Raw genomic sequence first — 27414 nt, forward strand, 5'->3', positions numbered from 1 at the left:
AAACCCGTAACAATAAAATCGTAATAAAGCTGCCGGAGTCAGCTCTTACTATCTGTATGGAACACATGACTTTACAATGGTTATTCAACTTCCTCCTTAATTGTGTTCTCATATAATACCCCATTTCCCAGTGGAAGGGGAAGACTGAGGTACAAGACTGGTTGACAGTCACATGGTGAAATAAGTTAGAACGAAGTTACTCTTCGTTACATGCTCAGCTGAAGAACTGAAGCAGAACAGAATTACTCGGTAGAATTCCTCCTCAGGACAAGAAGTCATCATTCTATCATCTCTCCCCTGAACGTCATATTTCGAGCCATTTTAAGTACAATTAGCCTTTATGTCCACAACCTCCTTCTTTCACTGCAGAAACCTAACCCCCTCCCCCTCTTCGCCTCAGTAGCCAGCACACATCAGTATCACAAGGTACAGGGACAAACATTGTCCGCCCCTGAATTGTCATCGGGGCTGGAGTGACGCCAGGGGTGGCTGTGACACTTGCAGGCCTAGGACAGTCAGGCTTCCCAGATTTTCAAGGAGGTTTGTGGAGACCGTAATGCTTGGCCTTCTCCTTCATCCTGCTGTACTAAACCCATTCAACTTCAGTGTCTCGTGTTCCCAACAGAGGAGAAATTTTGTCTGTAAAGCTGGTACACCCTTTGCCGTATACAGTATCTCACTTGTGGATGTGTCTTAAATTATTGAGGAAAATAAATAGGAAAATAAATAAATTCACTTGATGCCTACTATGGAGTATTGCAGACCTTTTGAGGGATATATTGTGTGTTCCTGCACATGTATGCACACATGCATGCAGTGGGGTGAGGGTGTGGTCCCAGTTTATTCTAGGGATGTGTTCTACGCAGATTTTTTACTCTCTTTATATTTCTGTAATTAAAGTTGTAGAAACCTAAAGTTAATAGCACTTAGGGAATAACTCCAGCTCAAATTCCAAATATCAACATTCTGTTTCATTCGTGTCAATTCAATTATTTTGAATCTGACTAACCTTCCACCTATAATAGAGTGTGCATTTCAATTATTATTCCCTTTGTGCCTCCTATTACCATGGATAATTAAGATTTGACCCTTTATGACAGCTAATAAAATAGGCTTAATATCCAATTGTGAGAAAAATTCTTTATAAACCACCCTGATCTGATTGCTTCATTTATGGAAATATTCCATCAGAAATGAACTTGAGCAAATTTCAACAGCAGCTAACTGATCATTATATAAGGAACAACAAAAAAGCGCTCCATGTTAACTGAATTTAGACATGTGTTACCCATCAAGCAATGTAAAAGATAAGTATTTTATGCCTTATATTCTGGCTTTTTAATATAAAATATCATATTTTCCACATTATATCCCCATTGCAAGCGTTTCTCAACCTCAGCACCATTAATATCTGGGGCTGGATAATTCTTTGTTGTGAGGGACTGCCTTGTATACTGAAGGATCTTTAGCAGCATGTGTGGCCTCTACCCACTATATGCCAGTGGCAACTTCTGAGTTGTAACAACTAAAAATATCTCCAGACATTGTCAAATGTCTGCTGGGAGAGGGGAGCAAATCAGCACTATTTAACAACCACTGATATGTGGGAATTTGAAAACTGCCATTTTAATATTTTTATCTCTTCAAATATTCTCAGAAATTGTATCTTAGTACAATAAAACAAATAAGGAAATGTGATAGCCCCTCACACAAAATATTGAGGTAGAATAGTAGAGGGAAACTTCGATTATATAAGATTTGGTGGTGAAGGGTGGCAGCTAAGACACAGAACTAAGACATAGAATTCAAGAACTCTTTGGGGGCTCTGCTGCCATCAGAACTGCCATTCCAGCACCCCCAACTTCTCGGGTCATATTGGCCCAGGACATAAGATGTATGTTTCCACTCACTGGAGATGTTTAGGTCGTCAGAGCAGATTACGTCTCCCCTACATCACCAGAGAGTCTTTGGGAAATTCAGTTCTCCTGAGTAAGCACTTAGTGCATGCTCAGTGGGCCAGGTAAGGGATTCAAAGATGAACGTGATACAGTCCTCAACTTCTAAGAGCCTCCCGTCTAGTGTAAACAACGGGTAAGCACTCTGATGGGGTATGAAATACTAGTAATAGTTAATATTACAGCATGCTGTAATGTTCTTTCTCTGCTTGAAGGACGTCACAGTAAGATGAGGAGTAATGTTTTCCCCAAAATAGATTGGTCAGCCCACAGTGAGAAATGTGAATGCTTGGATTGATTTTTAGGTCCCTGGGTCTGAAGGACTTTGCAAGGGAATTAAGCAGACTCCCTCCCTCGTTCTTCAGACTCATTTAGCTCTTGATTTTAGAGTTCCTTGTGGTCTGCTTTACAGACATTGAGACATCCACGCAAAAACATCCAAAAAACAAAACAAACAAAAAAACACCTTAAAAAAGAGACCTTGAATCAAAACCGGCAGGATTGTTTAAAAGCCCTAAAGTTGGCGTTCTTTTATGCAACAGTGATTTGTTTAAAACTAACAGGCAAGTCTCCCACTTGCCTTTTTAGCCGCCCTCTTGTACATTCATCTTGGTTCAGAGCGGCTTGGCATATCCTGACACACAGTTGTGCCTTTATGAAGTGTAAGTTATAGCTCTTACATACAGAATGTCCAGAATCCTGATGAAACATTAATTAGGATGTGAAAAATCAGTAAAAACTGGGACTCTTTCTGTGCACTGAGAAGTGAAGGCACAGATTAGGAACCTGGGACTTTATGATGCAGAGAAACAGATTCTTCACATCCAATGACAAAAGGAGTAGCATTAAATGATTTATGACACATTTTATTTCCCATTAAAATTGTGTGCTGTGATGGAACCATTTCAAATCTGTTCAAAACTTCGTTGAATTTTTAAATTCAGCTAGCTGTCCGAGCATGGTGTGAGGTCCTCAAGAAGCTGGGTAGAGAACTGTGTGAGTCTATGTGGTGTGGTTTATAGCCAGCTGTGACTGTTCATCACAGCATCTGTTTCTTGTTTGGGGGTCTGGTTGATGGACTTGGTCCTGGCTGGCTACCCCTGGTGTGATGGCACTAAGTTGCCACGTGCTGCATCTGAAGTCATGCGGAATCATACAGGGATTTTAGGTAGAACTGTCACATTCATAGCCCAGAGGAACAGATACAGATGCTTTAAGGTGATGATTTTTAAACTCTCTGAGGACTTCCCTGGTGGCACAGTGGTTAAGGATCCACCTGCCAATGCAAGGGACACGGGTTCAATCCCTGGTCCGGGAAGATCCCACATGCCGTGGAGCAAATGAGCCCGCGCGCCACAACTACTGAGCCTGTGCTCTAGACCCCGCGAGCCACAACTACTGAGCCTGAGCGCCACATCTACTGAAGCCAGCGTGCCTAGAGCCCGTGCTCCACAACAAGAGAAGCCACCGCAATGAGAAGCCCACTCACTGCAACGAAGAGTAGCCCCTGTTCGCCGCAACCAGAGAAAGCCCGCTCACAGCAACAAAGACTCAATGCAGCCAAAAATAAATAAATTTATTTTTAAAAATAAATTAAAAAAAAACTGCTTTATTTAGAAAAAAATAAACGCTTTGAACAGCCATTCTCACTAAGAAACACATTGTGACTCATTATACATTTATATATATAAGTATATATAGTTATATATTAAATATATATGTATACTCACATATATATACAAATACACATTATATGCTATAAATATATTTATTATGGACACAAAATTTAACGAAATGATGCTTGTCCTTATTACTTGAGTGTCACTCAAATATTTCATCTCTATTTCAATTTTTAAAATGCTGTTTACATTTACTAAATTAATTCCGTAGTCTACAGATTGAAAAACACTGTTCTAGGTGGTCTGCCCATATCCAGCAGTAGATAACTACCACATTACTATAAGCAGGGGCAGACTTATGAAATGATGCCATACTTTGACCTACTAGTTGATGCAGAGTGACATTATGAACGCTGCGGTTCATTTGGTACATCTAGTTTGCTGCAGAGATGGCCTTTCTCTTAATCGCATTTGCTAAGGTCACTGCCAGTACTTCTTTATCATATCAAAGGCTCTAAGGAAATCAGTTATTGCTAAATGAATAAATACATGTGTTACACCTTGACATCAAATTTACATGAAATGTCAATAGCAGTTTTCCTTACAGAATACTGAACATAAAGGAATCAATACATATTTTAAAAACTGTATCACTAGATGTTGACTTTACAACCTGCTTATATTGTTGCACATTTTATTCTTTACAACTTGCTTATATTGTTGCACATTTTATTAAAAAAATGTTTAAGAATTCACATATTGTTTGGAATGATAGTAATTTTTTCCCATACTACCTTACTTTCTTAGGCAATAGCTCTTACAATTTGGGGATTAAGGTCAGTTTGAAATTCTGATGAGATCTATATGGCTCATCTCCCCAGAATGAACAAAACATTTATTCCATAGACCCTCATTTGAGAACCCTTAACCTGGATAGAGGTCACTGTTCATATCCTCTATCCAGAGATCAGTCAGCATCTCTTATAATCACCCGGACTGGAAGGAAGCATTGTACTATTGGTATCTAAACCAGGAGCTCGTACTCGTTCAGCAATATCTGCTGAATTGGGACCAGAGCCAGCCTAGGAAACAACCCTGTTGGTCCTGTGTTTGCCGACACATCAGCCAGATTGGGCTCCAGGACCAATGCTGTGGGGTAGTAAGTATAGGTTGCAAACAGCCCTCTCGAGGTGTTTGAAGCTGTTTCCAAAGTCTCCAGGTGATGGACAGGACATAATCATAGTATCTCTTTTTCTAATGTGTTAATTAAAATATTCCCTAGATTATACCAAATATTGTGGGCTTTTTTTGGATAAATATCATGTTGAGCATTCAACAAGGAACAGAAAGTCCATGGAGAACTTAAGCTAAGTTCTATAAAGCACAGGAGTGGGGCACCACTGCCACCTTTTGGTAACATAGCTTAATTGCAGGTTCAAGATTAAAGTTACTAAATGGTAGAAAATATACCTTCCTTGATATGCTGAGATAGAGAGAGCGCATGTGTTGTTAGAGCTTGCTTTGGCTCTGCCCTTTGTACTTCACATTGGCTGTACAGGCCCTGATTTCACGTATCCTCTGTATCTCTTGGCAGGATTGGAGGAGCCATTCCCACCGTGTTCTCCTACTTTGCTGAAGTGCTGGCCCGAGAGAAGCGGGGTGAGCACCTGAGCTGGCTCTGCATGTTCTGGATGATCGGTGGCATCTATGCCTCTGCCATGGCCTGGGCCATCATCCCACACTACGGTAAGAGGCTGGCCTTGCACCAGCCGGGCAGTCGTCTTATTTTATTTCAGCTTCCACTCCCATCCCTTTCCTCTCTCGTAAATGCCGATTTGAGAACAACACTGTCATCATCATCTTTCTCCCTCTTGTAATGTCTAGGATTCCCACCCCCCTTATAGAGATCTGTGTAAGGTAAGACTGTGCCAGTGATCATTTAGGAATACTTTTTCATTTTGCTATTTTTAATGCCACTGCTTTCAGTTGTTTCCTTTGTGCTGTCAACTCTGGGGTCCCCACGTAAGTGGAGGTGAAAGGATGCATAGATCATAATCAGCATATAAGGCAATATGACTTACAATTGTTCTGGGGACTGTCATGCACAGGAGACACCCACAAATGCCTTTATTCGTCTCCGCTGGGCTCAGTCCAAGTCTCAGCCCATGTCAGCCTCACCTCTTCTGGCAGCTCAGAACTGGGATGGGAGCAGGAAGAATCCCATCTTGTCAAGGACCATCAATTTGCAGAACTTAAGACGTGACTCTACCACGCTTGCTCCACAGGTCCCCTCCTCAGTTTCTCCTAAGCACTTAACCATTCCTGCCAGCTCAGAATAGTTGAAGGTTTCATGTTTCTGAGCAGTACTTGCCCTCTCAAAAGGCACAAGCTCCCAGTTGCTTCACCCACAAACAATGAAATGCTGGGAGAGGTTAACAGAATCTAGGAATTGAATTCAATATGTAAGGAAAGGGGAGGGGACATGTTCTGGTTATATTTGTGTACATACGAGTGTGTGTATGTGTATGAAAACAGGCTGAAGTTGGCAAACTGTGAGTACTATGTATATTAAAACCACTATGACTTCAAAAACTAATTCTTTGTTCTATCTAAAATCTAATCAATCTAAAAAATTAGATTTCAAAAATTCACTCCTTGCTCATTTTCTGGTTTTCTGCCTTTTTTTTTTTTTTAAGAACAGAGCAGCTTTTCATTATAAAGCATAGTTCTGTTAGGGAAAAACAGAACTCATTATAAAGCATAGTTCTGTTAGGGAAAAACCTTAAGTGAATTGCTGTAGTCAAAGACAAGACAGACTTCAGTGTTCAGATGCATTGTGATTTGTTTTTCATACTGAGCTATAAAATTCATGTTGTCACACTCTTTCTTTTAATAAACCTAAAAAGTTATATGCAAACCACAATTGTATTTAACAACAAAAAATACACAAGACATAAGAAATTGGTTACGGGGCCTGAAGAGAACTTTTCTTTGCCAAACATTTGAGTGTGATGGGTTTCTCATTTTTAGACTCTTTGGTCACTTCTGAGCCAGAGATACCCTCATATAGGCAGTTAACCATATCCACCGTGAGGCTTGTCCTCTGCCACCATCTGAGGAATTAAAGGAGATTCTCCTCCTTCATCTGGGACCTGAGGACCTCAGTCACCCTAAGAACCTTCCGCTGTATGGCAGTGTCTAACCCCTGCCCCACTCAGCTCGCTGTTCCAAATGGAAGAATCACTTAGCTACCACGTTAGGAATTGCTCCTTAGGAACTATGTATCAGGGGACAAAAGGGAGTTGCAGGGCCTGGGCAGAGTCCAGCTGTACCCAGCATTGCCCCCAGAGCCACCGCTAGTCCATATGCAGCCTCTGTGTAAATGGAAATAAGATGCCAGGTGCAGATCGTCACAATTACAGCCCCACTGGCCGTCTCTGCCAGGTACTTGCACAGAGCACAGCCTGGCAGCTGGATTCCGTCTGAGACCAGAATGTTCTGTGTCTCAGCCTCTGGTGACAGCACAGCTTCTTGGCTCCTGGCTTTATTGCTGCCCGCTTCCTGGTCCTCCCTTCCAATCACATCTCAGAATTTCTCCTGCTGGCCTTCCTAAACTCATAACTCAGGCTGGCCTTTGCAGTCTGCCTGTTTCCACCAGGCCTGGACATGATGGGTTTTGTTTTTGATTTTGTTTCCTCACTCAGTATTCAGCTCCCCAGACTCCTGCCTTTCGCACATCCCTGCCCTTGAACTGTGACGAGCCTTGTGGAGGGCTCCAGGTTTGTCTCTGGCCTTGCCAACTGTCAGTGGCCGACCCACAAAAGATTAGCATGATCCCCACCTTTATTTTTCCCAAGCACATAAGATATTTGAGCAGAAAGGGCCACCTAAACCATATATAGCCAGAAAGAGGGAGGTTGTGAATCATAAACAATGCTTGAAAAGTTACAGAGACAGTCACGATACAACAGAATTAAATGTATCTGAGGCTGACATTAATTTCTGTATTGAAGGAACCAATAATGACCTGGTTAAGAAATCAGTAACAGAAAATTAAAACCGTATGCCCATGCTTTACTGAAGGCTTTCCATGGCCAGAATGTGGCAAAAAAAAAAAAAAAAAACCCCACAAAAAAACAAAAAGAAAAACCAGCAAATTACTGCTGTCAATCCTGTCTGTGTATTAGAATCAGCGGGGGAGGTTTTTTAAATACCCTTGCTGAGTTCATTTTATACTCTTGCAACTTGAAGAGTTTTCATTTTTTCAAAATAAAAGAGCTTAATTTTAAAAGCCCTGTGCTGGGCTTCCCTGGTGGCGCAGTGGTTGGGAGTCCACCTGCCGATGCAGGGGACATGGGTTCGTGCCCCGGTCCGGGAAGATCCCACATGCCGCGGAGCGGCTGGGCCCGTGAGCCATGGCCGCTGAGCCTGCGCGTCCGGAGCCTGTGCTCCCTAACGGGAGAGGCCACAACAGTGAGAGGCCCGCGTAACGCAAAAAAAAAAAAAAAAAAAAAAAAAAAAAGTCCTGTGCTGAGGCTTCCGGGGGATGATGACGTTCTGTATCTGGATGGGGATGGGGTGGGTTTCAAGAGTATTTATTCATAAAAATTCATTAAGCTGGGTGCTCGAGATTTGTGCATGTCACTGTATGGAGGTTACACTTTTTCCTAAGCACTTTTTAATAGAAGTTTACCACTTCCCACACCCCCCTGAAAATACCCATGCTTGGGTCCTACCGCAGATCAAATGAGTCAGATACTCTGGGCTGGGGACTTAGCATCTATCCTTTTAAAGCCCCCAGGTGGTTCTCACATGCAGCCCAGATTGAGATTTCATCAGCTCTGTACCTCTCCCAGTGGGTGATGCCCAAAGCCCCTGGGACTTTGTCATGTATATACAGGGCAGCTCTGAATGGGAGCAAACAGCGAGCTTGACCTGCGTGGTTGACTTATTCAGTTGGTGTTTGAGTTTTAATATTGTTGGTTTCATCCAGGCTAAAGGGCTTTTCCATTCATCCAGTTCAGAATCACACTTTAAAAGTAACTGTAACATCTAGATATCTCTTCTTTCCAATGGCACATCTTTTTACTCTACTTAAAAAAGACAGAGGGTTAAAAGTCCATGTACCTTCCCTATTACCTCTGAAAAAGTAAGAAGCTTTCTATTTTCCCTCTGAAATTCTGCAGGGTATAAATGATGCCACAGCCCACAGAAATAACAAGAGAGCATGCAGGTCCTCGCCTCTCTATCTTTCATTCAGGAGACCTCTGAGCACCACCCCTGTACAGTGTATTGAATTTTCACCCAGCAGGGAAGGAATTCAGGGCACAGTAAAGCAACTCAGAGTCAGGTACTGACCCTTCTCACACTGGTAATAAGATTTGCTCTGGAGGGAAGGAATCAGTAATTGGCATCCACATGGCGAGGATGTCAAGGGATAGATGATACATATAGTCATGGGGAAAGCAGGTACTCTTGTGTTTCTGGGTGTCACCTTTCCGAATTTGTGGCTGAGCAGTCAGTGCGTCAAGCCTGAGCATATGCCGTGAGACAAGAATTCTGGCTCCAGACAAGCTTCTGATGCAAAGCAGACCTTGAGCTGGTCACTAAGGATGTTGAAAGGAAACCTGGAGGGATTCTTAGGAAGTTAGACACAACTTTCAGAAAGGGTGTTCGGACCCTTTCTGCAGGGGCTGGCTAGTTAAGACTTGGGCTGTGTCAGAAGTTACTGATGGATCTCGGATTCACCTGGCCTGCCGCCAACCAAGTTTCTGTACAAGCATCAGATGACGATGCGCTTTACCTTCCCATCACTGCTCTTGGGGCTGCAAACTTCCTTGGAGTCAGATGGACGCCAGCACCTGAAGGTCTGCACTCTGACAAGACGTTAGGGGGCAGGGTACGGATGTCATCCCACCAGGCACCTTTCCTGTAAAGTAAGGAAGGGGGAGAGAAGAACCCACCCGGAAGTAAACACCTTGGCCTCAGAGCTCAGGGGCCTGTAGCAGCTGAGAGCAGGTGTTAGAAAGTGTGGTTCCTCTTGACCCACACCCATTCTCAAGCCAACGACTTCTGACCCACAGTGGGGACTGGCTTCTGGTTCACAAAAGAACAAGCATCCTGTCAGGGAACAGATGGCACAGGTGCAAAGGTTGCCCTGCAGCCTTTCTCCCCTCCCCCACGTTCCCTATGAATCAGGGCACCTCAGCATTGAATGGAAGTCCCAGTGCCTTAAGGGGAAAGTGGGACAGGGAGCTGAATCCCAGGCCCTTTCTCTCCTTGGCTGAGAGCTTTCATCGAGTCCCAGGCTTCGGAGTTGCTGCCAGGTTGCTGTGCTGTCTGCTCCATTAAACCCTCTGTCGTCATTTTCTTTCTTTCTTTCTTTTTTTTTTAACATCTTTATTGAGTATAATTGCTTTACAGTGGTGTGTTAGTTTCTGCTTACATTCACTTTTATATCAGATGAGGTACTGTCCCCTGCCGAGGTATGTGACCGTGCACAGCAAGGACCTTCAGTTAGCTAAGTGGGAAGGCTCTCAGCACGAAATGCCTCAGCTCTTAAAGCCCACGGCACCCGGGCTAGAGCAGCCCCACTGCCTCCATCGCCTACCCCTTGCTGCAGACCTCCAGGGCCAAGCTGGCGACGCCCATAGAGCCTGAGCCCAGCCCAGCCCTCCCCCTCCAGCTATGTGATGTCTGGGCTTAAAAACACACAGAGTCCCAAGGTTGTCTGAATTATCAAGATGTCTTCTACTTCCTTTAGTTACAAGAGGTGTGAAGCTAATACATTTCTTCTCCCTAATGGTGAAACTGGAATGAAGGGAGGAGGGGATGGTCGAGTAGCTGTCTGGTTGAGGAAGGAAACAGGGAAGGCTGTGTACATTTTGTTCACAAGAAGGCAGGCACTGTGGCCGAGGGCAAGAGGAAACAGTGATAGCTGATTTTGCGTCTCAGCCCTGCTGCTTCTGGGCGTGTGAGCTTTGTCAAGCTTTTCAGTACCCCCAGCCCCATTTCCTAAGCCAGCATTTTGAGATTGAGTGTAATGATCATGTTAGAGCACCTAGTTCATAACTAATGTTCAAAAATGGTAGCTGGTATTGCTAACAGGTTCATATCCTACATGGGATGCCCAGACTCTGTCAGCGCAGCCCAGTGTGAGCTCAGAGCTATGGGGAAAGAGGGAGAATGAGCTAAATGCGTAAAATGTGTAAAGTTTACCTAGAGGGTGAGAAGATCAGAGGAAGCAGACAGAAGAGCAAATAAGAAAAAATGTAAGATAATGAGAGAGAATCAAGGAAAAAACAATACTGTAACATCCTGACTACCTGCAACCCAATGAATCAGAATCTTCTATTCACTTATTTGTTGGATGAATTAATACTCAAAAGGGCACATCCTATATAAAGACTCATTTTAAAGGCCATGGCGCCACTCCCTGGGTAAAAAGAACAAGAGCCTGATGGCCCTCACCTACTGACACACGTGACCAGCTGACCTGTGGGTTATTACATGGACATCCCCAGAGCCAAGCTCTGTCTCAGCTGCAAGGTGTCCTACACTCTGGACACAGGTAGTCCGCATGGGCTTAGATATGACAGGCCCTGGTTCCATGCCATCTCTGCCATTCTCTAGCTTTGTCACCTTTAGGGCAGTTACTTAGGCTCTCTGACTCTCAGTTTCCTCATCTACAAAATGGGCATAATACCCGTTACAGGGTTGCTGTACTAAAGGACTATGTACAAAAAAGTGGTTACTTAGCACAGTGCCAGACCCAAGTAGTTCGTTAAGTGTAGTTTTTTCTTTCCACAGATGGGGCTGAAGTTGAGGTGAGGGAGGAAGAAAGAACTGGAATATTTAAAAGGTTTTACTCCCCTTTTCCTAACTATGTTTTCTTAACTGTTCACTTATCATTTGAAGGTTGTGGAGATGGATAAAATGGGGAAAGGCACAGGAACGGAACTTGTAAGGCATGCCACAGTATTCTGCGCCCACTCCGGGATGGCAGGGGAGGGATAAAATGAGAGCTGGGATCCCACGCACCAGCCCAGCCAGGACAGGCAGGCAGCAGGTGACCCCAAGCCCTGCTGCCCAGCTTTGCCATACTTCACTGAATGTCACAGCCCTGAAGATTTTATGCTCACGTGTCTGAGTAAGACACTGAAAAGGGAATCAATTCGGTACATCAACATACACCAATATGATTTCTTAATCTGTCCACTTTAGGATCAATCCAATCTTTCATTTTAACAAAATGACCCTTGGACTCAGATTTCCTACACTCTGTGACTGCCATGCAGTCATAAAATACATCAGCACCCCCCCAAAAAAAACCTCCAATAATGATAGTCTTTTAGGGCTTAAGGTGAGATCAAAAAGGCATTATCACAGTTTAAATGTATAGCCATTTCTCCCGTGAGTGTGTTTCCTTGTTCATAGTACCCAGAACAGAAGCAAGTATTTCAGAAGTCTCGCGTTCTTAAACATAGCCACCAGCCAGCTCTCCCACCGGAGCCCTCCTGTCTCTCTCCTCACCCTATACATCACCTAGGGAAAACATGTTTATCAGCTAGGGTGCAAATAGCCCCTCTACCCACAACAAAACCATCCACTGCTACAGACCCAGAAGATGTGTCTACTTCCTTGAGGGATGGAGAGTTCTGCACAGTTTGGGGAAGTGCTTTTCAACTCTCACTCTGACCTGTGTGGTTTGTATAGTGAACTTAGAGGAGCTGCCTCTTCTGCTGTGCATCAATCCAACCACCATGGAGCTCAGGTCATAACTCTTCCATTCAAGCTCCCCAGAAAGGGAAGGGATGACAGTCATTTGTTGAGACCCTTCTATGTCCCAGGCATTGTACCAGGCGCATTATTTTTGTCAACTTTAATAATAAAATAGCCAGTTATCTTACCAGCAAAATTCAGTTATCGCCAGAGGAATTGCAATTTGGGAAACACAAGCTATGGCAGACCATAGGCAAATCCAGAGATCAAAGGAGGGGAGCTTGCTTTTATAGAGAAAAGAGGGGAGTTGGGAGGGGCTGTTCCAAAGGAAAGTTCATTGGAAGAAAGCAAGAGTTCAGGGTGGTGACCGCTTCCCATTGGCTGGGCTGTGGTGTTTCTCATTGGCTGGGCTGTTGCTGGGCAAGGAAAATCTTCCTTCTGGGTAGCAGACTTCTTCCTGTTTGGGGGTACAAGGTACTCTTCTTTCTGCAGGGCATGCAAATAGAGTTGAACACATGCAAATGATGGGGAGTGATGATGTGTGAGAGCTCCCTCTACTGGCCTTCCTGACTCTAATTTTAGTCGGGGTTTTTCTTACTGATTTTCACGTCTTATACACATAATCTTAAAATGGAGAAATGGGCTTTAAAAATATGGCAGTTTTCTTGCTTGTGTATTCATGTTAAGAGCTAGACTCCTATGCTGCTAACACTGCTAGGTGACACTGCAGAGCCGGGATCTATAATCCATCCCTCAGGTAGTCAGGTGGAGCCTACAGACTTCCTTTCAGAATAATGTTTTTAAATGCAGAAAATGAAATAAATAGGATTATAAGTGAAACCAGTTGTTTCAAAATACAGTTATCAAAATGTATTAGCATATTAAGAAACAATACCTATTGACAGGTCTAATAGCTACCATAATCTTGAAGTAGATAGGAGCATAGAAGCTAAAAATCAACAAATGCTTTCTTCTGAATCCTAGGGAATCACTGGACTCTAGGTTCTTCCCAGAATCCCACCTTCCATTTCTTCACCATCTGTATGAATTAAGATTAGGATTGACTAGATATAAAAGAAAAAAAAATTAACAGGCATAAATAAGTTAGAAACTTGTTTTATATCACATAAAAGAAGCCTGGGTGGAGGCAGTCCAGGGCTGGGATGGTAGCTCCATAGTCATCATCAAAGGTCCCAATTCGTTTTATCTCAGAGTTCCACTATTCTTAGCATGTTCCAACCAGGAGGTCCACATCTTAGGCAGCACAGAGCAGGAAGGACATATAAGGGTATGTCTGTGCTCCCATGAAGAATCTTCCTGGAAGCCCCACACAGATCCACTTAAATCTCATTGGCCAGAACACCAACACATGACCATAGCTAGCTGCAAGGGCATCTTGGAAATGTATAGCCGACTCCTAACGAGTAAGGAGAACACAAATCAGGATAAAGTGGATACTGGGGGACAACTGGCCATCTCTTTTAGGAAAATCTTGTAGGACTGTTCATGTATTTCATAATCAGAAGTTTAAGTATGGTCTTTTTATATTAGTTTTTGTATGGATGTAATGGAAAGCAACTTCAGCTAACTCAACCAGAAAGGGATTTATTGGAAAGCCACTGAATAGCTCACAGAATGGTCAGGAAGGCTGGAGAACCAAGCTTGGAAAAAACAGCAGGAACTGAGTCCTTCCTTTGGTGTCTGGAAGGGCTGTCAGCAAACTCAAAATTTCAGCACCTGAACCCAAAGAAAACACTTACTGTCTAAGAAAAATTAGCTCAAAGTTAACAGCTTCAGTTTCTAGTGTAGAAAGCTTCCAAGGAGCTTTGATATTGGTTTGACTGCTCTTCAAAAGTCATGGGGGAGAGTTTTCTTTGCAAGATGAAGTCCTTAATAAATCATAATCACTAACACACGACATTAGAGACAAGCTATCCCAAGCGCTCACTCAGATAAGGTGCTTGGTATACACTAGTGTGTGTCAGGAGGAGAACCTGGGCCCATACGAAGGTCGGTATGGTTCAGGCTAGTATGGCCTTTACAAGTTGGTTTCAGAAAATGTAGGTACAAGACTCTAGAAAGCCCCAGACAAGTGAATCCTCCGAAGCATTTCACTGAGCCAAACTTTCCCGGTCCTCAGATCACAGTTGACTACTAGATCCCTGAGACTTCTGCAAAGCCAATGTGAATCCCAGCCTGACAGCAAACTGTGTCTTCCACAAATCCTGGAGAGCTGGAGCTCCAGTAGAGATAGTGGAACCTACAATAAATAAAAACAGAAAAGTTGGTTTCATTTACTGTAGATAGAAGTGCCTCCTCCAAAAGCTGTTGACATTAGGGTTTGTCTTGAAAACAAACAGTGAATACACTTTAGAGTATAAAAATTAGTTTAAAAATTAATGGCAATACCAAATGCCAGTGAGCTTGCAGAAAATGCACGTCTCATGCATCGCTGGTGGGAACTCAAAACAGTGCCACCACTCTGGAAAATAATTTGGGGGTTTCTTTAAAAAAAACTGGACACACCTAACATACAACCCACAATTGCACTCCTGAGCATTTGCCCCAGAGAAATGAAAATGTATGTCCTCACAAAAACTTGTACATGGTTATTCAGAACACTTTTATTTGTAATAGCCCAAAAGTGGAAACAACCAAAATGTCTACAATACCATAGAATTCTGTTTAGCAATAAAAGGAAATGAACAGTTGATACAACAGCTTGTAGAGACCTCAAGGGCATTTTGTGAGTGAAAAAGCCAATCTCAAAAGATATAAAACATTCTGGAAATGACAAAGATAGAGATGGAGAACAGATTAATGGCTGGCAGGGGGTAGAGGTGGTGAGGAGAAAGGAAGCAGGTGTGACTACAGTGGAGCCGCCCCCAGAGATCTTTGTGTTGATGGAATCGTGTCTTGATGGCAGGTGGTTACATAAATCCACACATGTTATAAAATGATGAAGAACACATTATACCACAGTCAGTTTCCTACCTTTGGTATTGTACTACAGTTATGTAAGAGCTAATCCTTTCCAAGCACTGAGAGAAAGTAAGTGAAGTGTACATGGGATCTCTCTGTACTATCTTTCCAGCTTTCTGTGGCTGTATTTCAACATAAAAGGTAGAAAACAAAATCAGTACTACTTTTTGAAGGGCATTTTCACATATATCATCTTACTTATTCTAATAATCTTGGGAACAAAAGCAACAGTAAGTGTCATTCCCATTTTTGGAATGGAGAGCCTGCTGCATAGAAAGTTTGTCATTTCCCAAAGTGACACAGAAAATGGAAGGCAAGCAATTACAACCAGTCTTCTGATTCTCATTTCTTCAAACTGTTCTCCAAACATGCCGAAGCTAAGAAACGTCCTCACAGAACAACATACAGAGGGTTGTTTCGAATCATTTTTAAGGTCTCTACAGTGTGTGTATATGGCCCATATGGCAACCATCCATCCCCACATCTATCCGGGTGATGCTGTCACAGCCCCTTGCCAAGCATTCTAAGCACTAAGCCTCCATCATTTGCCATAAGAAAAACCAGTCACACCCAGAATTCTGTTCTTTTTAAAACTATCCTACTGAAAATGTTATGAGACAGAAGAGGTTTTTACATCATGCACCTTTTATCCCACAACTTCATAAATTCTCACTTGACATTTGTGTTTCCTACAAAGGCTACACTGCATCTTCTCTCTCCCTCTCCCCACACAGTGCGTAATTTCACTGGCTTCTGTCTCCTTCCTCCAGAAATCTAACTGCATTGCCCACCCCACGCTCCTTTCTTATGCACAGAAATTCAGCTCTGCCCAGCTTCTAGCTCCAAACTTAGATACTCCACCTGTATTACTCTGCTTGGGCTGCCATAACAAAATACCGTAGATTGGGTGGCTGAAACAACAGAAATGTATTTTCTCACAGTTCTGAAAGCTGGGAAGTCCAAGATCAAGATGCCGGCCAGTAGTTTCTGGTTGAGGGATCTCTTCCTGGCTGTCTTCTTTCTGTGTCCACATATGGAAGAGAGAGAGATCTCTGTCTTCCTCTCCTTGTATCCAATTAGGGCCCTACCCTTATAACCTCATTTAACCTTAATTACTTCCTAAAGAAATTATCGCATCTCCAGATACAGTCACATTGTGGGGTGGGGTTTTAACATATGAATTTTGTGGAGACCCAGGTCGGTCCATAGCAGCACCCATTGAAAGGGCCTTCCAGCAAAGAAGGGGCCTTCCAGCCACCAAAAGCACCCCCCTGCTTTAAAGGCATTGGGGATTATTCATTTTTTTCTAATGTTTTTCTTGTTAGATACCTATCAAACCTAACTCTGAAACATTTATCTTTTTTCTCTCTAAAACAAGGTCTTAATGATAACCTTATGGTTCCATAAGAGCTCCCCAACTCATCTCTCTGCACATCTCTATATTCTGAACTAGACAAAGTGTGTGTGTGTGTGTGTGTGTGTGTGTGTGTGTCTGTCTGTCTGTCTGTCTTTGGAAAGAACTGTCCTGAAAATACCCCTGCTGGGCTGAATTCATCATTAAGCTAATTAGGTCTCTTATCCAAGGCTTACAATTAGCACCATTACCAAATCTTGGTAACTAACTGCTGTGCTTCTAAATTAACTGTCACCTGGGGGGGGACATAAAAATTGTCATCATCTTCTAAAATGTTCCATGTTTGGGCATATGATCATTCCCCTCATTTCCATCAGTAATACTGAACTGCCTTAGAGGGCAAGAGATATTTACAGTTTTGTGGAAAGGTAGAGAAGGCTTCCCTGTATCTTAGGGTACCAGCTACAGAATCTGGACTTCATTTTTCTGCCATATGCATATCGGGGTCCCCAGAAGGAGGAATACTCCATTCACTTGCCTAGATTGTTAAGGTGAAAGGACGTAGAGCTGCCATCTGTTTTCTTTTTTTTTTAAAAAAGTTTATTATTATTTTTTTTGGCTGTGTTGGATCTTTGTTGCTGCACATGGGCTTTCTCTAGTTGCAGCGAGCCAAGACTACTCTTCATTATGGTGCGTGGGCTTCTCAATGCGGTGGCTTCTCTTGTTGAGGAGCACGGGCTCTAGGCACGCAGGCTCAGTAGTTGTGGCTCACGGGCTTAGTTGCTCCTCAGCATGTGGGGTCTTCCCAGACCAGGGCTCGAGCCCTTGTCCCCTGCATTGGCAGGCGACTCTCAACCACTGCACCACCAGGGAAGACCTGACCATCTGTTTTCTACAAGCACAGTGTTCTGTCATTTGTAAGGAGTAAGCCAAACTTTGGTTTTTACATAGCCTACCAGCAGAGACATTGGTGCTGAATGACCTGGAAGTTTCTATTCTCTTATGGCTGATTTAGCATTTATATTTTATGCAGCTGTCTCTCTGTCAAAATCGAGCTTAGATTTGCTCTGAGTTGCTCTTAGAAGGTCTCAAGGCAAGCCCAGTTAAAGATGTAGGTGTGTTATCTTAGAAAACATCACCATTCAGCACAACTGGACCACACTGCGAGCGTACCTAGGTAACTAATTCCTGAAGATACACAATTAATGCCTAGAAGAGCTCGTTAGAAGAATAGATTATTAAATAGGACAGAGTTTGAGGTTGAAGGCATGATAGGGAAATCTTAGTAATTCCTACAAGGATTCTTCTCAAGTTTGGAAGGTGCTTCTTCTTTAGGAAGTGTCTAATCTTTCATGTAATGTTGGAGCATGTTTCCACCTGAGGACAGGTTAAATTGCATTTTCCACTTATTCCTCATTCTTAATGTTCACTCCCCAATGAGCTCTTCAGCTGTGCTGCCCATCACACTGTGGAATGTACAGGACAAAAAGCAGCCCTGAGACCTACAGAGGACACTTGCAAAGAGGCTGGAAAACAGTGAGCATGAGAACTGTGTGATGGGGACACGGCAGTGATCAAGCTCTAAATCTGGCAAAATTAAAGGAGGCAAGATACGGCAAAAGAAAATAGTGTGGGCTAGAGCAGAGTGAGATGGTTACTGTAGATCTTAACCAAATGAACTGTCCTAACTAGAAAACGCTCTTGTTGGTTGTTTAACCCAGTAGTAGTGGAAGAGATGAGCTATTTCCACCATTTGTATATTCCCTTGCCCAGTCTTCTCAATAATTCAAAGCGTATCTGAATGAGATGATTGGCAAGGGTTAGGAAATCAGTTGAGGGTCATGGAACCAATATAATTTTTTCTGTGTTTAAGTCTAAGTTATCCTACAAAGAAATGTATCCTGGGACTTTTCCCCCATCACCACTAAACAAACTGAGATTTAGCCTTTATTTAAATGGCTCGATGAGATATTACACCGCACTTTGGGAGTGGCAAACATTTTTGTGCATCTACACTGTGCCTGGCCCCATGCTGGGAGCCAGAAATTCTTCTAGGAGTGTGGAGAAACATCTGTTCTTGGGTAACAGCGAAGAATCCTGAATCCAAACTTTGCTTCTCATCTTCCCTGTTTCGGCCTGTGGGTTCACAGTACCACTTTCTCAAATACTGTGATGGACTTGAGAGTACATCCCTCCTGGGACCACTTTGAATTCCACTGTGTTCTTCAACATACAAATGGTGTTACAAATTGGATGGAGGGAGCACATCAGCCCAAAAGGTTAGGGGGAGGGTTGGGGAGGAGTGGGGCTAGAAGGGAAGATGAGGTATTAAGGGTCAGAAGAGTCTTGGTTTCATGTGACTTCACAGTTTAAGACTGAGATGGCCAACATAAATATCTTAGTGACCAAGGTGATGTAAACAGGTGAAGCTGGCACGAAAGAGGGCTGAAGCAAATGACAGAGTCTGTGCCCTTTCTAGAGGGTTGGCAGCTACTCAGCTGCAGCAGGTTTAGCCGTGCAGCTATTGAAGCCTGGTGTGGCCAGATCTGATTTACCAGAAGGCAGGATTCTGGATATTTATTTATTTATTTATTTTATTATTTTTTTTTTTCTTTTGCTGTACGCGGGCCTCTCACTGCTGTGGCCTCTCCCGTTGCGGAGCACAGGCTCCGGATGCCCAGGCTCAGCGGCCATGGCTCACGGGCCCAGCCTCTCCACAGCATGTGGGATCTTCCCAGACCGGGGCACGGACCCGTGTCCCCTGCATCGGCAGGCGGACTCTCAACCACTGCGCCACCAGGGAAGCCCGGAATTCTGGATATCTATTTGAAGTCTCTCCAATTTTCAATCTACCAATTTTAAAATGTATCCCTATAGAGATATACATATGTGGTCAGCAGAATAATGGTCCCCAGAGACCATCCTAACTCCCAGAACCTGTGAGTATGTGATGTTACAGGGCAAAGAGGAATTAAGGCTGCAGATGGAATTAAGCTTGCTAATCACCTGATCTTAAAATAGATTACCATGGATTATCCGGTGGGCTCAATCTAGTCACAAGGGTCCCTAAAAGTTGAAGATGGAGCAGGAAAAGAGAAGCAGAGAAGTGGTAGCATGGGCAAGACTTGGCTTGGTGGTGTTGGCTTTAAGGATAGGGGAACGGGGCTCTGAGCCAAGGAATGTGAGCAGCCTCGAGAGGCTAGAAAAAATAAGGAAATATATTCTCCTCTGGAGTCTCTATAAGGAATGCAGCTCTGCTGACGCCTTGTTTTTAGTGCATTCAGGTCCATTTTAGACTTTGGACCTCCAGAACTGAAGATAATAAATTTGTGCGGTTTTTTAAGCTCCTAAGTGTGCAATAATTTGTTACAGAGCAAAAGGAAACAAATAAAACTAGAATAAAATACATCAGTTTAAGTGATGAGATTTGGCAAAAGGATATAATTCTGTAGCCACCACCTCAATCAAGATAAAGAATACTTCCATCACCAAAAAGTTACCTCATGCCCCTTTGCAAGTCAAGTCCCTCTCACCATGCCTGACACCTGGTAAGCAAAGATATGTTTTCTGTCTTTTGTAAAATTTCATATAAATTGAATACGTCATAGAGTATGTAACTTTTGCGTCTGGACTCTGCTTTAGCATAATGCCTTTGAGATTCGTCCATGTAGTTGGGTGTTTGAGGGGTTCATTCCGTCCTGTTGTTGAGTAGCATCCATTATGGATGGACCACGGTTTGTTAATCCAATCACCAACTGATGGACCTTTTTGACTCTTTACAGTTGGGCTATTAAGAATAACGTTGCTGTGAACATTTGAGTACAAATCCTTGTGTGAATGAAGTTTCATTTCTCTTGGGTAAATTCCTAGGAGAGAGATTGCTGGATTGTTTGGTAAATGTGTGTAATTTGATGAGAAACTTAAAATATTTTCCAAAGTGATTCTATCGTAATCACTTAATTTTTTCTGAAAGTTTTCACAACACTACATGGACCAAACAACATACACTTGTGCCAAATTTGGCCTGGGGAACTGCTGGGTTTAAGCCAAAGAGAGCCAAGCTTACCTGGAGGGGAGAAGACAGGTAATTACCCCGTGCTGATGCAGAAGACAGCAGGCCTCTGAGAGTCTGAGTGGGAGGAAGATTTTCACAATTAAGAGAAAGGCAGGTGGGACTCCCGGTCCTCAGGTACCTGCAGGGCAGCTGTGCCCTTAAGCCAAAGAGAATGGAGCTGGGCCCCTGGAGGAAGAGTCCCAGTGACCAAAGAGAGTGAGAGCTTAGTTTTGCTTAGAGCTTGGAAGTGAGCTAGTGATTGCCAGAAGGGCAGGGCCTTACCATGGCCTGGTGAGGAAGAAAACAGGCTCACAGGGACCTTCTGAGGGAAGAGTGAGATGCAGAATACCTGATTGGTGGGCATCATCATTGCACAGAATTATCTTCAGTGGTTTATAAAGACTTTCAGAGACATCATCTCATTGTTGCCAAACCAAACTTGGGTCTGCTTGCCCACGTGCAGTAAAGGCAGTCTGCTGACACAGGATTGTGGTAAAGTGCAGTCATTATTGCAAGGCCAAGCAAGGAGCACGGGCAGCTGGGGTTCAAAAGACCTGAACTTCCCAACAGCTTTCAGGGAAAGGTTTTTAAAGGCTGAGGGAGAGGGTTGTGGTATGTGTGATCAGCTGTTGGACATTCTTCTGATTGGTTGGAGGTGCCGTAATTAGGAGTCAACATCATCAACCTTCTGGTTCCAGCTGGTCTGGGGTCTGCAGTGCTTGAGGTCAACATACAGTTAACGTCTTCCACCTGGTGGAGATTTCATTATCTGCAAAACAGCTCAAGGACGTGGCTCAGAATACTATCTGTGGCCCTTGAGGAGGAACTAAAAGTCCTTGACTTTGTTTAATGGCTCAACTATATTATTATTTTGTCTTGCTTGACTGTTTTCATTTTCCTTTGTTTCTCCTTTTTCTCAATTCTCTGATTAAATTTGTTCTTTGGAACTCAGGGGAAGCTTAAGAGGTTAAAGTTGTCCTACAAACAAGAGACAGGCAGATAACATGGTAGGGGAGGGTAGTCTTTCTCAGGAAGTCCCCACAGGATCCTGCTTGGTTATAATCCCCCTTTTTCTTTGATATTCCTCAATCTTGAGGAGGAACAGGTGCGGGACAAGAAAGGGAATAAAGTTTTGGACAGAGAGGTTAAATCATGAACTTGACAAAGGGACTCGGTTTTCGAGTCTGTTTCATCATGACACAAATGAAGTCGAACTGTGTGACAACCTGTCCTGTGCAGGGGCTGGCCAGGCAGAGGACACTAGGGTAAACAAGTGGCCGGACTCACTTCTCCCGTGACCATCCCTCTTACACTTGGGTGGTTTGTGACCGAGGATGCCTTGGGCCAGTGGTGACATTTCTTTCTTGTAGTGGACAGAGGGTAGAGTTCCATGAGAGAGAAAGAGAGAGAAAAAGGAAAGAAAGACTGTGGAAGTGGGTATCCACCCCTTTCTGATCCAAAGGTGGTACCAGTGGAACCAACTAGGAGGAGCCATTAACCCAGGCCCTTGCTGGGGCATCCGTCCTCTGTGCCCTTCTTGTGCCTGGTGCACACCTCTGCCTTCTACTGGGGCTAGAGTTTTTAGAATTTTCCTCATGGCTTCAATTTAAAAAAAAAGGTTTCTTTAGTGTTCTAAGCAATTTCTGGACTCTGAGTCCAGAGATCAAAACTTAGTCATCTTTTACATGCGTCCCAATGTTCATAGCAGCACTGTTGACAATAGCCAAGACATGGAAGCAACCCTATTGCCCAGCAACAGATGATAGGCTTAAGATGTGGGGTGTGTGTGTGTGTGTGTGTGTGTGTGTATACACACACAGTGAAATATTACTCAACTATACAAAAGAAGAATGAAATACTGCCATTTGTAGCAACATGGATGGACTTAGAGAATATTATGCTTCGTGAAACAAGTCAGACAAAGACAAATACTATATGATATCACTTACATGTGGAAACTTAAAAGATAATACAAATGAATGTATATGCGAAATAGAAACAGACAGATATAGAAAATATGTGGTTACCAAAGGGGAGAGGGAAGTAGGGGTACAAATTAGGGGTATGGGATAAACAGATATAAACTACTATATATAAAGTAGATAAGCAACAAGGATATACTGTATAACACAGGGAATTATACCCACTATCATGTAATAGCCGATTGAATATAATGGAAAATAATCTATAAAAATACTGAATCATTATGCTGTGCACCTGAAACTAAGACAATATTATAAATCATTTTTAAAAAGTCATCTTTATAGCCTCCATGGTACCAGTCACAGTGCCTGACCCAGATTAGCCCATAATGAGTGTTATGGTGAATTGAAGCACAGAGCCATGTAATAAATGCCCTGGTCAGCAATGTTAGACCCTCAACAAGTCTGATCCAAGACAATTACTGCCAGTTCTCATTAGTCTCATTCAACAAACTTGTGCTGTGAGGTTATTTTCTTCCTTTACGAATCACCATTTTTAGGAATGGGTTGCCATCTTGGTGACAGCTGTGGCTGGTGGGCTTTGAAGTGAGGTGTGTTCCATCATGTTTCACGTAGCTCAGACCTCTGTGGGGGCTATTCTTCAGAACTGCAGAATTGCAAGTTGCCCCAGGTTTTGTCCTTGCTAAGCTAATGCTTCACTGCTGTAACTGAAAGTGGTTCTCAAGCTTCTGGGTTGTTGTCGTTTCCCTCTCTCCCTCTCTCTCTCTCTGCTGTTTTTGGCCTGTGACTCACATCCTGATTCTAAAGCATCTTCAGTGGCCTTTGCAGGCTGCTCGAGGGATCCAGGCTGTTGCATTTATTTGAAGGGTCAGCCGCTCATTAGGTGCTGAGCAGGCAGGGAGTCTTTCTCGCTGCTGAGAATCAATTCCAGCCAAATCAGATCCACTTGGGGGTCTCTCAGAGAAGAGCTTGCCCACATGGTAATGGTTCGAAGAGCACTGAAACGCCTGATGGAAGAGGGACAGAGCAGAAGATGGGCTGCGGTGACGTGCACTCTGGCTCACAGCAGACGAACCTCACAGCGGAGAGACTTCAGAAATCAAAGTTGACTGTCATGCTGAGGAGCCCCTTCTTGTGCTGCACTCAGGACTTGGCAGAGTGGGGAGGATGGAGAAATGCAGAATGTTAAGGCAGGAAAACTGACATTTTGCCCTCCACGCATCCATGGTTTTGTGTTTGAGGCTGAGGTCACCCTGCCAGGGGGAATGGGAGGAACTGAGAGGTGGGAGTGGGGGAGGGGGGAATGCCCCCCACTCATCTCCTCGAAAGAAGATTTGGTGTCAGTCTCTTTACTAACATTTAATCAACCTTTATTTCATGCTATACGCTGTTCTGCGACGTGAACATGTGTTAATCCTTTAACTTTTACAACTATCCCACAAAGAGACACTGTTGTGTACATTTTACAGATGAGGAAACTGAGACCCGGAGAAGTTGAGTGACTTGCCCAAAGTCACCCAGCTAGTAAAGCAGAAGAGCAGGAATTCAGAACCAGGCAGCATGCCTCCACACCCACAGTCTTGGTGGCCTCACTTTATGGGTTCCCATTCTACAGGGCTGACATCCAAGAAGCTGCAAGTATCCACTGAGTATCCATGAGTCCAGCTTTCCATCAAAAACTCTCTAAACTCAGGGGCAGTTCCCTTCCTCTTCCTCCTTCCAGGATGGAGCTTCCAAAGGGCCTAGCCAGGAAAGCAGGGAAATTTCTAGAACTGACATTTGTATCAATTGGCAGAAAATAGGAACCCCATTGATACCCGCCCTCCCCACCCCCACCCCTTATGTCTGCCAGGCTGAGGAACCCCATCCTGGTAGGAAAAGGCAGTTCGGTCTCTCAGAGCTCTCCCCATCCCATCCGACTTGGCAGTGCCATTTGCTTCAGATCCTGGGACTCTCCTCTGGACAGATGAGGTTTGCTTCCAGCTTTCAAGCTCCTTTCTTTCTTCCTTTGGGCTGGACAGTTAGAAATGGATAGAAAGGTAGTAAAATAGACAAAGACCAACTGCTCCTTCCAGGCAGTCAGGCTGGCTCTTGACTTCTTATTTCCATTTGGCCTTGGGATGTGAATCCTCCAGGGGGGTTAGTTATCAAGGAGCCAGGCCAACTGACCCTCCCGCCTTTAAGATTGTCCACGTTCTCACTCACCTGCACGCACATACCTTCTTTTCTGGTTCTCAGACTTGGAGTTCTAAATCTAATGTGTGGTTAGCCCCTACCCTTTCCTGTTTAGAGAGGGCAAGACGGTGCCCAGCAGAGGAGAGAATATATGTGTTCAGTAGTGATGCATGTGGGTAGTGCCCTTATCCCATGGGGGTCAAATGACAGAAGACAAAGCCCTCCCTCTGCGTCAAAGGCAAAATGTGGCTGAGGCCTTGATGACTAAAACCTGAAAGTAAGGAGGAGGAAGTCTGGGCTGGCAGAGCCTTGAACTGAGATTTTTCTGAAGTACGTAGGGAAGTGTACACTGCTTTAGTCATTCTAAAGAACATTCAGATGATGCTTGTCCGAATGTGTAAGCATACACACTCTGACCTAGTATACTCCATCCCTGGTATATACCCAGAGAAATTCAGATATCAGTAAGGGGTCATGTGTAAGACTGTTCATAGTGACGTTGTTTGTGAAAAGAGGTAGTTGGAGCAATCTCTATCCGTCACTAAGGGAATAGGTATACAGAAGGTGGTGGAATACTTTACGTCGATTAGAAACAGTAATAGCAACATGATAGACCATCAAAGAAGGCTGAGTGAAGAGAGTAAGACAAAATGAGGGCTCTAGTATGTTGACATTATATAAGTGACAAGACACGCTATTTTTTTTTTAATAAATGTATTTATTTATTTTTGGCTGCGTTGGGTCTTCGTTGTTGCACACAGGCTTTCTCTAGTTGGCGCGAACTGGGGCTACTCTTCGTTTTGATGCGCGGGCTTCTCATTGCGGTGAGTTCTCTTTGTTGCCGAGCTCTAGGTGCGTGGGCTTCAGTCACTGTGGCTCGCGGGCTCTAGAGCACAGGCTCGGTAGTTGTGGCGCACGGGCTTAGTTGCTCCACGGCACGTGGGATCCTCCCGGACCAGGGCTCGAACCCGTGTCCCCTGAATTGGTAGGCCGATTCTTAACCACTGCACCACCAGGGAAGTCCCCACACTATTTATTTTTCAACGGTTTTATTCAAATTTGAATCCACAATTAAAACACACTGGCTATGGGGGTGTTGGTGGAATACCAATTGATGGGAAATGTTGATAAAAGGGAGGAAATAAAGATGCACATTATTTGCACAATGCTGTTGATAGTGTGTTGGCGGGAGGGTAATTAATTACGTCCTCTACACCTAAAGTGGAAAAAGAAAAGAAAATGTCAAAAGTTTCATTGGAGTTCATTTTAATGATTTACTAAATATTTTCTGAGCATAAGATAGGAGGAGCAGAGATAAAGTAGCACAGAGAGTCCTAGACTAAGAATCAGCTGTCATCTTTCCTTATTTATACCCTCATGCCCTTGAGTTCTCCAAGCCTCAGACCCTGACACCCATGCACTAGAAAATGTTTACTGTCCCCCTAATTCCAACATAACATTATGAAATCCTTTGGCAAGTAATTTGTAAAGCCTGAGGGATGGATTAAGAGCTCTCAGAATGAATTTTCTTTCTAATGCAGGAATCTGCAGGGTTAATTAGTACCTGTGACCATAGTATAGTCAGAGTCATTGCCAAGGTTCGTCTGGTCATCAAAGTCACAGTTGTTGCTATACTGGCACTGCTGCAGCTCAAGGCTGATTTTATTTCTTCTGGTCTTGAAGTCTGTTAGTGAAATAACTTTCATGTCAGAACAAGGAAGCTGCATTAATTCACAACAGGAGGCACAAGCTCTATTAGGAATGTTCTGTGTGTATAAGTCTTTTAAACAAATGCTGTTTTATTTCTTTCAAGTGTTGGCATTGTTAGAAGCCAGTTGTAAATAGGCATATCAGTTTGATTTGTGTGACTGTGACGTGTTATTCAATAAATATTTAAATTTAATGAAGCCAGTAATTTAGAAGCACCTACTATATTTTTCTAGAACTGCCTCGCCACAGTGATTTCATATTTGCCCTTTTTGCCTCCAACAAAATTAAATGTAGGTAACAAAAATTCACACTAAACACTACAGTCCCTATTATACTAGTCTATGCATGTTTCTGAAGAAAATTATGATTCAGATTCTAAAGCACAATTCCAAATAACATACCCATTTTATCAAACTCAGTACAGCATTTTCAAGGTTTGCCTGCAATGGTCTTATATGAAAGGTACAGCAGATTTTCAGAGGAAAGTTATTTGGGTTTTTTGCCTCAGAAAGGATCAAATGCTTTATGCCCGTGGTACTGCGATTTCGAAATTGGAGGGGTCCAAAGAAATGACGTTTTATTCCGACATGTTGTTTGGCTTTCTCAATAAAGCAGTGGTTTGAGCAGCAAATAACCACCAGATTTCAGGCTTCCATTGTCATTGGTTGCCTGCAGTATCGCTGCAACTGTCCTTAAAAAAACACACACACACAAGCGTCCTGGCATCTGTAGGAGCATTATAAATCATACTTTCATTGTAGGGAAAAGGTTATTGATTTGCTCATTTCTTCCCTTCTCCCTCTGGTGCAGACTTCAGTGGGAAATTGAAGCTTCCTTCACACAGTATATGACAGCCAGTCAAAAGGGCGGCCTGTGCTTACCTGGTTTATAATGAAAGGTG

At 43.4% G+C, this 27414-nt stretch overlaps 1 protein-coding gene across 2 annotated transcripts in view; it reads left to right on the plus strand.

Moving 5' to 3' along the window:
* SV2C (synaptic vesicle glycoprotein 2C) overlaps positions 1-27414 on the plus strand; it is a 182254-nt gene that overhangs the window by 78394 nt on the left and 76446 nt on the right. For both annotated transcript variants that reach the window (XM_065873532.1, XM_065873531.1), the window contains exon 3: positions 5169-5320. In XM_065873532.1, the coding sequence (XP_065729604.1) occupies positions 5169-5320 (152 nt within the window). The remainder of the gene's footprint in view (positions 1-5168; positions 5321-27414) is intronic.

This window comes from Phocoena phocoena, chromosome 3 (genome assembly GCF_963924675.1).
Source record: "Phocoena phocoena chromosome 3, mPhoPho1.1, whole genome shotgun sequence".
In the NCBI taxonomy this organism is placed as follows: Eukaryota; Metazoa; Chordata; class Mammalia; order Artiodactyla; family Phocoenidae; genus Phocoena; species Phocoena phocoena.